The sequence below is a fragment of the Neofelis nebulosa genome, chromosome 5 (genome assembly GCF_028018385.1).
Source record: "Neofelis nebulosa isolate mNeoNeb1 chromosome 5, mNeoNeb1.pri, whole genome shotgun sequence".
NCBI classification, from domain to species: domain Eukaryota; kingdom Metazoa; phylum Chordata; class Mammalia; order Carnivora; family Felidae; genus Neofelis; species Neofelis nebulosa.
This window is the reverse complement of record NC_080786.1, coordinates 22701339-22714924: the sequence shown is the minus strand read 5'-3', so window position 1 is coordinate 22714924 and position 13586 is coordinate 22701339. Positions and strand designations below refer to the sequence as shown.

The 13586-nt window shown below is 40.1% G+C and overlaps 1 protein-coding gene across 1 annotated transcript in view; it reads left to right on the top strand.

Annotated features, from left to right (window-relative positions):
- Positions 1 to 13586, top strand: part of KCNH8 (potassium voltage-gated channel subfamily H member 8) — a 355709-nt gene that overhangs the window by 107083 nt on the left and 235040 nt on the right. Inside the window, exon 2 of the mRNA XM_058729774.1 lies at positions 11020 to 11253. Within this exon, the coding sequence (XP_058585757.1) occupies positions 11020 to 11253 (234 nt within the window). The remainder of the gene's footprint in view (positions 1 to 11019; positions 11254 to 13586) is intronic.

Genomic DNA, 13586 nt, shown 5'->3' with positions numbered 1-13586 from the left:
TTGGTTTGTCCATTTTTGCCATTGTTCCTGGGCCTTCACCTCCCCTACAAATTCTCAGTCCGATCACCTTAATTACAGTTTTGCACTCTCTCTGCCTTATTATAAAGACACTAGAATAAAAACACTAATATTACAGCCATAGAATATCTGTAACTATCAAATTAGTTTATTCTTGTGTTTCCTGCTATTTAACTTACAATTATCTCTTGCAAAACCACTCATCTTTTCTGTTTAATCTAACATGAGTACTGCGAAGCAGAGAAGATTATGCAGTGGACAGATGAGATTCTGGAAAATGCTACCAAATTATGAAAAACATTTGAATTGCATTAGCTTCCACAGAAGGTAAGCAAAGCATAAATGGGGAGAGAAAAGTCAGTCCATTCTGCGGCACTGGGCACACTAATTTATATAGGTTGTCTTCAAATCAAATTTTAAAAATCAAATTTAAGTGTAAAAATATAATACATTTTGGTTGAATTAATCGCTTTTTAAAAGTATGTTTGAAGTAAAGATCCTGTTCCAGCCTGTTTGAAATTAAAAGGAAATATTCTTTGAGTTAACCATAATTGCATGGAACTCTAGGTTGTGCTAGAGGATAACCAGGGGACACGTTACATTAAATATTTTGGGAATCTGGGTATTCATAGAACATGGCTGGTTTCATTTGCTAGGTTCCATGTAATCTGCCTTTCAGTAGGACAAATAAGATACCAAAATAAATAAGTCTGTCAGAGCAAAAATATTGTCGCGTGGTCTTAGTCTTTAAATAAACTACTAAGAAAACTTTTACGAAGGTATAAAATTTAAACCACAGTTAGTTACATATTTGGGAAGTTACATTTATTTAAGAGAATAATATTATACTAAATGAGACCTGGGTCAGAAAATCCAGGCCCTACGATTGCCAAGGCACAAAACCTTCCCTGCCCTTTTTCATCTAACTCTGCCTTCCCGTTCCTCTGGGGGAGTTGCATTGTAGTATCATCCAGTCGTGTATGTTGGAATGGGGGAAAGCGTAAAGTGAACACTAAGCTTTCTCTTCCCCTGCTCTTTGCTAAAGCAGGAAAAAAAAAACTGGTCTTTCCCAGGAGGGCTCATCCATGGTTCATATTTAATTTAGGGGAGGGAATTAGGGTGGGACAGGAATTGTAAATATGCAAATGAAGGGATATAGCTATGCAAATGAAGAGATATTTACATCCTACCTACTTCTTTTCACTAGGCCCACTAAGATAGTGGCCAAGATGTAGCATCCTGGATCAGAAAATTACAAAGTAGCTTCTTAATGATCCTAAATAATCCCTAACGAGTCCAAAATGCTTGATTTGTGCTGTTCATACGGTAGTTTTCTTTACTAAGAAGTGCCTCATAATTTTTTCATTTTGTATTTTGGAGAAAGGGCATTGTTTAACATTATTTAACCTGTTTCTACTTAATTGATTTTCTAATAGAAAACAAAGTTTTCTATTTCTGCTTAACAAAGACTTTATTAAAAGTAGCATGTCAGGGGGGGCCTGGGTGGCTTAGTCGGTTAAGCGGCCGACTTCAGCTCAGGTCATGATCTCGCGGTCCGTGAGGGCTGTGAGTTCGAGCCCCGCGTCGGGCTCTGTGCTGACAGCTCAGAGCCTGGAGCCTGTTTCAGATTCTGTGTCTCCCTCTCTCTGACTCTCCCCTGTTCATGCTCTGTCTCTCTCTGTCTCAAAAATAAATAAATGTTAAAAATTTTTTTTTTTTTTTTTTAAAGTAGCATGTCAGGATGAAAAATGGGATGAGCTATTAGGTGATGAGGTTTTTGGAGTGATGGGGGGTTTGGAGCTGACGACCAAGAAGGAATTCTTGACAATGTCTTTGGTGCAAAAAGGTGATTTTATTCAAACAGTGGGAGAGTAGCTGTGGGCAGGAATAGCTGCCCAGGGGACCACGAGGAGAGACTGGTTTTATACTATGGGGTTGGGGGTGTGGTAAAGTCCAGGGGAAGTTTCCGGTGAGATTTTCATATGCTAAAGAAGACTCCCAGGATGCTATTGTCAAGCCAAGGTTGTTCTTCCCTCTAGCAAAGAATTAGCATTAAGACAGCAAGGAGTTCCTGGAGACACGTTTTACTAGGCCTGCCTCAAGTATTTGTCACTGGGCTGCAGGTTTAAGGAAATTTAATTTTATCTGCCATTTCCTTCTGCCTTTGTTTCCCACAGCATTAGGGTTTATCTTTAAAACCAGATATTTATCTTTGTTTTATCTTTATCGTCATCTTTATTTTATCTTTAAAACAAAGATGCTAGTTATAAAGGATCTCTGCTAAATGTTAAAATAACAGAGCTAAAAAACATTGTCTTCACCTGGGGTGCGTTAATAAAAATTTATAGGTTAACAAGTTTATTCCATCATTTGTTTAATAATCGTTGAGCATCTAATAAAATCCCAGATACTGTTCTAGAGGTTGTGACTACATTAATAAATAAACCAAGCCCTTATCCTTTGACGTGTACATCCTCTATGACAAGTATAAATACTATTTTTTTTAAGTAAACAGATGATGTGAAAAGACCATTTTGTCTAAAAGGTTAACTCTAGAAGACAAGAGCTACAGAAAAGTAGGGCATAGTTTAGTATTATTTCAAAAGTGTTTATAGGAAGTTGATTGTGGATAAAGTATGAAACACATTTTATTATTATCTTTGAGATTTCTGAAGTTTTTCCCTCATTCATTTTACTTTCGATAGGTACTGTCACCCTGTCATAAGTCAAAATCATTCTTTTTCAAGATTAAACTCATTTCCTGAGCTCTTTTTTTTTTTTTTTAATTTAACTTAGTTTTTTATTTTAGAGAGAGAGAAAGCACAAGCTGGAGAAGGAGAAAGAGAGAGAGAGAGAGAGAGAGAGAGAGAGAGAATCACAAGCAGGCTCCAAGGTCAACACAGAGCCTTTGGGAACATGACCAGAGCTGAAATCAAGAGTCAGACTCTCCAGGCGCCTGGGTGGCTCAGTTGGTTAAATGTCCGACTTTGGCTCAGGTCATGATCTCTCGGTTTGTGGGGTCGAGTCCTGACTTTGGCTCTGCACTGACAGTTCAGAGCCTGGAGCCTGCTTCGGATTCTGTGCCTCCCTCTCTCTCTGCCTCTCCCCTGCTCATGCTCTGTCTCTGTCTCTCTCAAAAATAAATAAAAGCACTAAAAAATTTTCTTAAAAAGTCAGATGCTCAACCACCTGAGCCACCCAAGTGCCCCATGTTTCCTAAACTCTTAAGGGATAGTATGCCTGAGAAGAATTAGCTCAACACTGAAGCTCACACCCCTGAAAAAGTGGAATTTGCAAAACTTAGTGATTTCACTGTTATCAGATAATGATAAAGAGTGTACTTGGGGCACCTGGTGGCTCAGTTGGTTAAGTGTCTGACTTTTGGTTTTGGCTCAGGTCATGATCTCACCTTTCCCAGGTTGGAGCCCCACATCTGGTTCCGTGCTGACAGTGCAAGGCCTGCTTGAGATTTTCTCTCCCTCCCTCTCTCTCTGCACCTCCCTTGCTTGCTTGCTCTCTCTCTCTCTCAAAATAAATAAACATTAAAAAAAAAAGTGTACTAAATTTGCTTAACATGCATTTGTCTTAATGAGCTTTTATCTTTATTGGGAACTTAAAAATTTGCTTATATTTTTAACTTCATCAAGATTGCTATTTGTTTTCATCCAAGTTATTTTTATTCAGCCATTTAGGTGAATGGTGAAATAAACTTAAAGAAGAAAATTTTTTGAATAGGTGTTATGTGCATATGGGACAAAATTCAAAACGTAAAAAGGTATACAATGAAAAACTTTTTTTTTCTTGTTTTTATCCTGAGCCAACATTGTAGATCTTTCCAGTGATATTCTAAAGGAGCTTCTCACCCTTTAATATGCATATGAATATTGGAAAAATACAGATTCTGATTTAAGGGGGTGGGGGCAGTCTTAAGAGTCCACATTTCCAAGAAGTTCTCAGCTGAGTCTGATATTGCTGGCCTCGGACCACACTCCCAGCGGCAAAATGGAGAAGCACACTTGTTTATATTTGTCTCTGTGTTTGTTTATTGGACTGAAAGGAGCAAGATATTCTCATACACTGATACAGCTTACTGCTTTCTATTACAACTTCAGCCGTAGAATTCCAGCTCGGAGTTTTGCTTTGTGACAGTTTTCTTCTAATTTTTGTCTGTCTGGAGTGATAATTTATACAGTTTGTTAAAAATCAAATCATAAATGAATGATGAAAACCGTCAATATGACCATTTGAAGCCTGGCACTAGGTGAGGCGTAAATCGTGAGGACTATGAGACTCCCTCTTCGCAAATTTATCTGCCCTTTTTTTTTATAAGGTTAGAAAAGTCCTCAAATCCAAACAACTTACTAAATTTGGGTACAAGGCACACTGAGGATTTTAGCTTGCAGCCAGTATCATCTATCTAATAAAGATGCCATCATACTTGGAAATGATACAATTAAGTTCCCTGAAATCAATATAAAGTACAGAGATGGCCTAAATATTTTAAAGTCAGAGACATTCACATTCTATCTGCCTGAATAAAGTATTCTCTAGAGATGACCGTGATCAATATCACAAGGGGTACGGACATTATCTTCCTTGGACCTGTATGTGAATTTTACTCAGAAAACATGGGCGGCTCCTAAAAGAAGATTAAAAGTTCGTGTTCGTTTCTTATTTTCTGCAAGAATGTGAGCACTAGAGGATTCAAATTTGCCCGTCTACTGTGGCTGCAGAGTATATTTTTATGAATAGTTGTTCACATGGTGCAAGATTTGGTTTTAGGAGAGGGCCAATACCAGAGGCACGTTTCAGAAATAAAGATCTGGACCATCAAAAATCTCAATTTCTATGTGATTGGCAGAAAAAGCCAGAGGAATATGGATTCCTCCTTGAAGCCAAGTTAGTGTGTGTCACTGACCCCTTTGGTTTGAATGATTCCAGGGGACAGATGGATTTGGATCTGCCTAATCCCCTTGATCATGCGCTCGTCTACCTTGAGTCGTGGTCCTTATGCCTCGGTTATGTTGAGGTGTGCTATGTGGTACATGCTAAGTAGTGTGCTAAGTCACAGAAAGCAAAGAGCACACCTTCCTGAAGTTCCAACTGAGTTAAAAATTGGGCAGGCCCATAGAAAACAAATCAGAAACACTCAAACATGAACAGACAATGCAGGAGAATACAAAATTCTGATAGATTTTTACCAAACATGAGATTTCAAAACCATATTGAGCTTAGGTCTCTGCGTCCAGGTCCCTTGGAATGCAAATTTATGGCTTCAGCCAACGGAGGGATATTTTAATGGAAGAATTTTAGAAGTACTCTGATCTACACGGAAAGGGCATGAGGAGATCAGAACCCTGATCTTTTGAATTGTAGCTACCTTTCTTTGCCTCCTTCAAGCCTCTGGAGTGGGTGTGTGCAAAATATTTTGGAACCAAGAAAGTTGCTGTGATACTTTTGAAATCTTGACTTTCTGGAGGTAATGAGGCGACACAGAGGTTGCTGAGAGACTCCGACTGGTTTAAGAGAGGTCATCAATGAACTTATTTTCAAAGCTGAACTTGATATTATTTATTTATTGGTTGGTTGGTTGGTTGGTTGGTTGGTTGGTTTATCAGTTGATACATGTTAATGAACTTCTAATAAATAATCTCTGTAGAGAAAACGCTGCTGATTTGGGCTGTTCAGCAGTGTTTGGGCTGCTGATTTGGGCTGTTTCTGAGCAGAAAAGGTAAAAATTTTCTAGAATAACCCATTTTCTAGAATTAACTTTACCCTATTTTCTAGAATTGCTTTTCTAAAATTAACCCATTCCGGCTGGAAGTAGAGAACAAGTCACTTCTTTACAGAGGGAATACAAGATGTATTGAATGGAGTCTATCATTGAGAACCAGTTTTAATCCTTAGCTTCCCACCTTGGGCAGGAAGCTAAAGTTCTCCAGGCTTCAGTGTTCTCACAGGAGAAGTGGGACCAGTACAAGGATGAAATGAGTTAGATGTGGATTGACATTTGCCTTCTCTTCTTTTTTTTCTTCGATACCTTTCCATTTCTTCTTCCATTCCCTTAGTGCCTAGAAGTTGACAATGAGTAGTACCTCACCATTCGAGTGGGAAAGTGGTGCTGTGTATTAGAAGTCAGCCCAAAGGACCTGGGTCTTTCCCAATACTGAGATTCCCTCTGATGATCTACGAAAGCTTTTTGCTAAGGAAGCATTTAGGAAAATAATCAACTGTCTAAAGTAGAAACACAGTTAGATCCTACTGTTTACTGGCTTCAAAACTGAATGTGCACAAAAGGATGGCCTAGAAACAAGCAGGAAAAAGCTGTGTGGCATTTAGATGCATATCACATATGCATAATTGATTCCTTAAAAGGTTAAATACTCTTAGCATATGTAGGGATAGTGGTATATCCATGATGGATTCATAATTATTATGGCAATGGCTTTGTTTTACATAATTCTAAAGTAAATGTCATGTTTCTTTGGAAATTCCAGGACTGGGATTCAGAAAAGCATATGTTTCCAAGTAGATAGCAGGGTAAAAGGAGCTACTCTTTCCCAAACAGAAGGGCTATTCATGTAGCTAGTACGCTAAGCTTTATGAGGCACTGACTGCCACTAAATTCTCTTCGGAATTGAAATGCAATTACATATCGAGGACAAGTGCTAAATATAAACAGAAAAGGCCAAATACATGACTCTTTTTTTGCTTTGTTTTTGCAGTATATTTGCAGGAAGAATTCAATACCCCAAACGCACTATAATCCTTAATTGAAACACACAGGCAATTTGGTGAAGCCTTTAGCAGCCTTTTTCAAAAGCTTATTGTAGCTTGCGAAACTGGTCTTTTCTTATGTAAACAATTGTAAGGATGCTAAGGAAATTAATAAAAGAGCCAAGTCACTAAGAAATATGTAGAATGAAATACTATAATGTATGCCATAAAGTCAGAAAAAAATTGGAGTATGTTGTCTGAGGATACATATGTAAGCGGTAAAAACTGTATGAATGGGAATGGGTATTACAAAAATTCAAGTTTGGGGTTTCTTCTTTGGGGAAGGAGGGAAATACAGTCTGTGCGGTACCCACAGGGGTTTTTGCTGGATGTATGATCTATGGGTGTTCATTGCTGATGTTAAATATTGTTACGTAATTTTTTAGGTAAGTTTCATTTCTTAATTTGTAAGAATGGAAAAGTCAAAAGAACACAGTGAAGAAAAGCACAAATTAGGTCGGTAAAAAAAAAGTAAGATAGTAATAATGATAAAAAGTAAATTTATTAATCTTGGGTTGATCAAAGTATCCTCATATTGTACTTTTAAAAGATTTCAATACATGCCATGTGCAAGATACAACCACAATAGGTTTCTAGAAGGGCTGGAAATGGAAAGATGAGAAAGGGTATACTAGATAGATACTGATGAAGTTTTGGGGTGATGGTGCGGTGGTTCTGAGCTGATGGCCGAGAAAGAATTCTGGAAGACATCCCTGGGGCAAAAAGGTGATTTTATTAAAGCCTGGGTCAGGACCCGTAGGCAGAAGAGCTGCTGCATGCACTGGATCGTGGCAGGCCACTCATTACATACTCTCAGGCTGGCAGAGCGTCAGGGAGAGAGTGTTCTGGAAGCAAGGTTTCCAGGATCTTGAGGGGCTAGCTATTGCTAGGGAAATGCCACTTACTACCATTTAATAAGACCTCAGTCATGAGTCCCTTCGGATGAATACGGGGTGGGGGTCATAAGCTCGGAGTATGATTGCCAGCGTATATCTTGGGGGAGTTGAGTTTAATAAAGGAAGTTTCCAAAGGAATGTTTCTAGGTTAAATTAGACTTACAGGTTCCTGGGGCGGGGGCATGGTCAGGATAACGTGAAGTCAAGATTCCCTTTTGCCCCTAGCAAAGTGTCATCATCATCATCAAGGCAGATGAGCTCCTAGAGGGAGGTCACTCTGCTGGTTTCAAGGAGTTGTCAGTGGGCTCTAGGCAGTAGGGGAATTTAATTTTGCATTTGTCTTAGTTTCCCACATCACCATGGCAAGCACTTAAACCCCTTTCCCTTGTTCTTGGGTAGCCAGGAGCATCGGAGGAATATCACACAGATCCCGCTTGGGTGGGGGGTGTGCCAGCCTGTGTTTTGCCCTCAGCTGCCCTATGCTCCCTCATCAAATACTAACAGAAGAAAGCTATTGTAGCCCTTTAAATAACAGGGAAACTGGACGTTAGGATAAAACGTAGTGTTGTTTATTCTCTGTCTTCAATTACTCTTTCTCCATCCTGAGACCATTTCATCCAGGCGTCTGCTTCTGAACTTGCAAGACTTTTGATAAATCATTTCTGCCTATTTCTTATTCCAAGCTAACCATTTTCAAAGCTTAGAATCTTTAATCTCTCAACTCTGGTAGTACTTATTATCTGAGTACCATTGATTTGGTACTAATCATAGGCTCTGTTTTAATGTTATTGGTATTCACGCATTTCTTCAATTAAATTGTTATAATCTAGAGCTATAGATTATACCTTCTTCATCTTTTAACACCCAGCATCACCTCCTCCTAAGATCTGCCATGCGGTAGAATCCAGTCGCCTGGCATACAGTAGAAAGTCAATAAACATGTCAGCGGGCAACTGAAAAATGGCTTCTGAAAGGGCATTAAAAGCTGTTTTGGGATGTTTGAGTGCTTTGGCAATGCTGTGTATTTACATTTTTTTAATTTAACATAATTTCTTTTTTTAAAGTTTATTTATTTTTAGAGAGAGAGAGAGAAAGGATGAGTGGTGGAAGGACAGAGAGAGAGAGCGAGAGGGGAGAGAGCGAGAATCCCAAGCAGGCTCCACACTGTCAGCACAGAGCCTGATGTGGGGCTTGATATGGGGCTCAAACCCATGAACCATGAAAACATGACCCGAGCCCAAGTCAGATGCTTAACCGACTGAGCCACCCAGGTGCCCCTATATTTACATTTTCTAAACAATCTCTCAGCCAAAGTTCTCTAATGGAGACAGAAAGAGACACTATGGTTAGAGAGTGACCAGGAGCTGTGCAGAGTTGGTAAGGTGAAGACCATAGCCTGGTAGGAGGGTGCCCACCTCTGGACCTAGCTGGGAACTCCTGCAGGTTCATTAACTGATCTTTAAGGGTGGAGACTGCATCCAATAAACTTTTTATCTCTACACCTGGAACAAAGTCCAACATGTAGTACGTGGTCGATAAACGCTTCTGCAAGGTACGAGAGAATTAAGTTTTAGTCTGGGATAATTTAATTCACTCCCATGGCTTCAAAATAAGGTGCCATTGAAGGCTTCCCAGCGCAGGTCTTTAGCTCTGGCTTTTCTCCACAGCGGGGAGGGTGAGTGGGAGGGTAGAGGAGCCAGCCCAGCCCAGGCCGGATGCAGATGTTAGCACTAGAATTGGTACTCTGGGCTTAGGGGCTGATTGGGGCAAAGCTGGATAGAGTGGATTTGGTTCTGCCAGCTGATAGTGGACGATGGAAACACGAAACGGATGTTTAAAAGGCCACGAGGAAGCCCATGGAATAGATCTTCAGTGCTTGTCCCGCTGGCCATTGAGAAGTAGCTGGGGTTCCTGCCTTCTCACGGCATGCAAGATAGGCTGCCTGTTGCAAACCTTGTTTAAACATAGTGGTTTTTGAATAGGCAATATATAAAGCATAGCGTATAAAAATCAAAGGGTACAGTGGGTATATGGTAAAAATAAGTGTGCCTACCACTTTTGCCCAAAGTTACTCTCTCTAAAGACATCTACGGTTACCAAGTCATTCCACTGAGGTTTAGGAACGCACAAACATTTCACATTTAGATATACATATACATGTTTGTGTTTCTATATTTTCAGACAAATAGTTCACCTGATAGCATATTATATTGAATCTTGATTTTTTCATTTAAGACATTATGCTGGAATTCTTTCCATTTTTTCTTGTATTATTTTTAAAAATCCCAGCCTCTAATATTGTCTGATATACTGTCCAATATTGGTTTCATGAGAAAATGAATGATTTAATAATAGTTTCTAATTCATTCTGAACCTAGAGTCACCAACCATCAGATTTTATAAAATGCCTTATCTTACAGCCCATCTTTAATTTGCATCTTTTTGCTTATAAGTATCCTATCGAAACCTCAAAAAGTCTCAAAAAAATTCATCCGGCAGGAGCCTTCCTTGAATATCGCCTCTCACACTGTCCTCCAGGAGTTATCTTCAAGCACGTAACACTTTGTTATTTTTGATTGTCCTTTAATTCTTATTTGTTAACATCATAACCATAAAGGTGTGCGTAATACTCAACAGCTTTTATTGAATACTTAATTGTGCCAGACATTTCACTAAGCACTTTAGGTGCATTTCCCATTAATCCCCACAACACACCTTTCTCTCCCTTTAGTGGGAAAATTCCAAGTTGTGGTCCTCTGTCACTTGCAGGGTCTGTATGATTGAGCCTCAGCTGTCATGGCAGTAAAACCTTTTCTCCTACTCTTTATTACCTTTCCTCCCTTCCCTCTCTCATTTCTCCAATTGCTTCCTTCCTGAAATCACCTGCCAAATAAATGACTTACACTCACATCCTCCTTCAGGGTCTGCTTTTCGGGAAATGAAATCTCAAGAAACTGAAGTTTAGCGTGTGAATAACTTGTTCATCAATACATCGAGTGGCAGGTTGAGGATTTGAGCCCAAAGTCACACCCAAAAGTGCCCTACATGACTGCTAACTGGAGAGTACGTGCCTCGAAGCAGACCAATGAATCCTGACTTCCCTCTGTAGTGTGTTTCAAAATGCAAGCCAACGTCAGAGCTTAATACTTCTGCTGGTCATTGCCATTTTGTTTTGGACAGTCTCTTTCCCACCCTGGCACACCAGGACATGCATTTTAGGCACGGTTAAGCTAAACTCGTGTCCTCTTCATTTGTTACTGAAACTGTGATTTATGAAACAGTTCCTCGTGCTCGTGTAGTGGCTGAATGTCCTCTTGTCATTCTACAGACAGCAACTTCATCCTCGCGAACGCCCAGGTGGCCAAGGGGTTCCCCATAGTCTACTGTTCTGATGGCTTCTGTGAGCTGGCTGGATTCGCCCGGACTGAAGTCATGCAGAAGAGTTGCAGCTGCAAATTCTTATTTGGAGTCGAAACCAATGAGCAGCTGATGCTTCAAATAGAAAAGTCGCTGGAGGAGAAAACAGAATTCAAAGGAGAAATTATGTTCTACAAGAAGAACGGTGAGTGCCTTTCTTAGACTGGTGCTCATTGGGCAGTTGTGAAGGGTCACCCTCTCCCAACTCAGTAATTACTTCATAACTCCCATTAAGGCTTAATGGTATTTCATGTAAATACAGGCTGTTACTGAAGTTCTGCTAGTGACTCGGGCAATAGCCTTGTTTTAGCCATTAGCAGCATAAACTGCTTGAAAACTTAGCATTAGAATTATGACTGCTCAATGTAATATATTAACTGAGTGAATATAAGTTAAAATAAAGTGTGTTACAGTTTTACTATGGTCATTCTTAAAATACATATTAGATACGGTAGTTGTTAATATAGTATAAATAGATGATCTTATCCGGGGATGTTTTCCAAATTGTATGCCTTTCAGAACCACATCTCAACCACAGTCATTAAGGGCAGAGATCCGGTGTTCACTGGCAGAAAAGGAAGTTAATTTAAGCATACCAGCATAGGCATTTTTCTCTTCCAGTTCACTGGCCCCAGAGCCTTTCTCACTACCTTTTTATTTTATTATTTTAAAAAAATGTTTTTTAAATGTTTTTATTTATTTTTGAGACAGAGAGAGACAGAGCATGAGCAGGGGAGGGGCAGAAAGAGAGGGAGACACAGAATCTGAAGCAGGCTCCAGGCTCTGAGCTGTCAGCACAGAGACCGACGCGGGGCTCGAACTCACAGAGTGCGAGATCATGACCTGAGCTGAAGTCGGACGCTTAACCGACTGAGCCACCCAGGCGCCCCTCTCACTACCTTTTTAAAGACAAACTAAGAGACACGTGGTATAATTCAAGGTGGGAGTAAATTTGCCTGGCTCAAAACTGCCACTGAGGAAATATGAAGCATTTTCTTGTGGTTGCAGTTTTGTGACTCTTCTCTAAATAAAAGAAGATCTCTAGGGATGGGTGTAGTATCTGCAGTGCTTGGGTCCTATGTAGGAATCAGTATCATTATCTCATGGGCCCTGGTGGTTGGGATGAATCCAAGAGGCATTATTTTGGGGAAATGCTAAATCAAAATTAGAACAAATTGCCATTTTCCAGTTTCTAAAATTTTATCTCTTTCTTTAGTAGTCTTCCCTAAAGTAACATAGCCTTCTGAGATTTATCTGGGCACATGGTTGCCAAGGTAGAGAATAGATTTCCCAGCCTCTTTTGCAGTTGGGCTGGACATGTGACAAAGTTTTGGGCCAGTGATATGCAAGAGAACGATTTGTGCAACTTTTAGGAAAGATCCCTAAAGAAATACAATTGTGTGCCCTTTAATTTTTCTTCTCCTTTCCCATGATGTTACAGACTAAATTATGTATCCTCAAAATTCATATGTTGAAGCCCTAACCCCCAATGGGACTGTATTTGGAGATGGGGCCTTTAACGAGGTGATTATGGTCAAATGAGATCGTAAGGGTGGGGCCCTAATCCAATATGATTGGTGTCCTTATAAGAACAAGAGATACCAAGGATACGGGCATACAGGAAAGGTGATGCAAATGCACAGAGAGAAGGCCACTGTCTGCAGGCCAATGAGAGAGGCCTCAATAAAACAATGCTGTCAGCACCTGATCTCCATTTTCAGCTTCCAGACCATGAGAAAATAAATTTCTGTTGAAGCCACCCTGTCTGTGGCACTTTGTTAGGGCAGCCCCAGCAAAGCAGTGCATGTGGGTCAGAACGTTAAGGCAAAGCTGGAAAGCCAGCTTCCACCGTTTGCAAAGGTCAACATCATAGAGGAGTGCAGAGTAACAGGATGAAAGGAGGCATCCTCCCCACCCCAGACAGAAGCTCGTACATGCCCATCTTATTTGAATCATTTCATTTGGGGGTCGTTTTGTTACAACGTCTAAATTGCGTTCTAACGCAGGGTTTCTCAACGTTGGTGGCGTTGACATTTTGGGTCCGTAATCATTTGTTGTGGAAGGCTGTCCTGTGCATGGCAGAAGATAAGGAGCATTTCAGGCCTCTATATTTTGCTCTCAACACTTAGTATTGGGGTCATTGTCAGGCAGAGAAGTGGGGGCCTAAACATGGGAACTTCATCTTCTTTTATAACGGGTTTGTCTTTGGAAGATATTCTTTGAGCGTGTGAATTTTGGATTCACAGTGGGCATGAAATATCGGAGAGTACCATCCTGGGAGGCACAGAATATCCAATGCTTTGGTATTAGGAACATAGTTCAGACCATTGTGTCCTTCCTAGTGTCAATAGATAAGGCCTACGTAGCAAATATGATAAAATGAAAGGACTCCGGTTCTAATTATAGCACAGTCATTGAAGAGAGCCTGAGATTAAAAAAAAAAAAAGTGGAAGATGCCACTGAGAATGCAGACTGGTA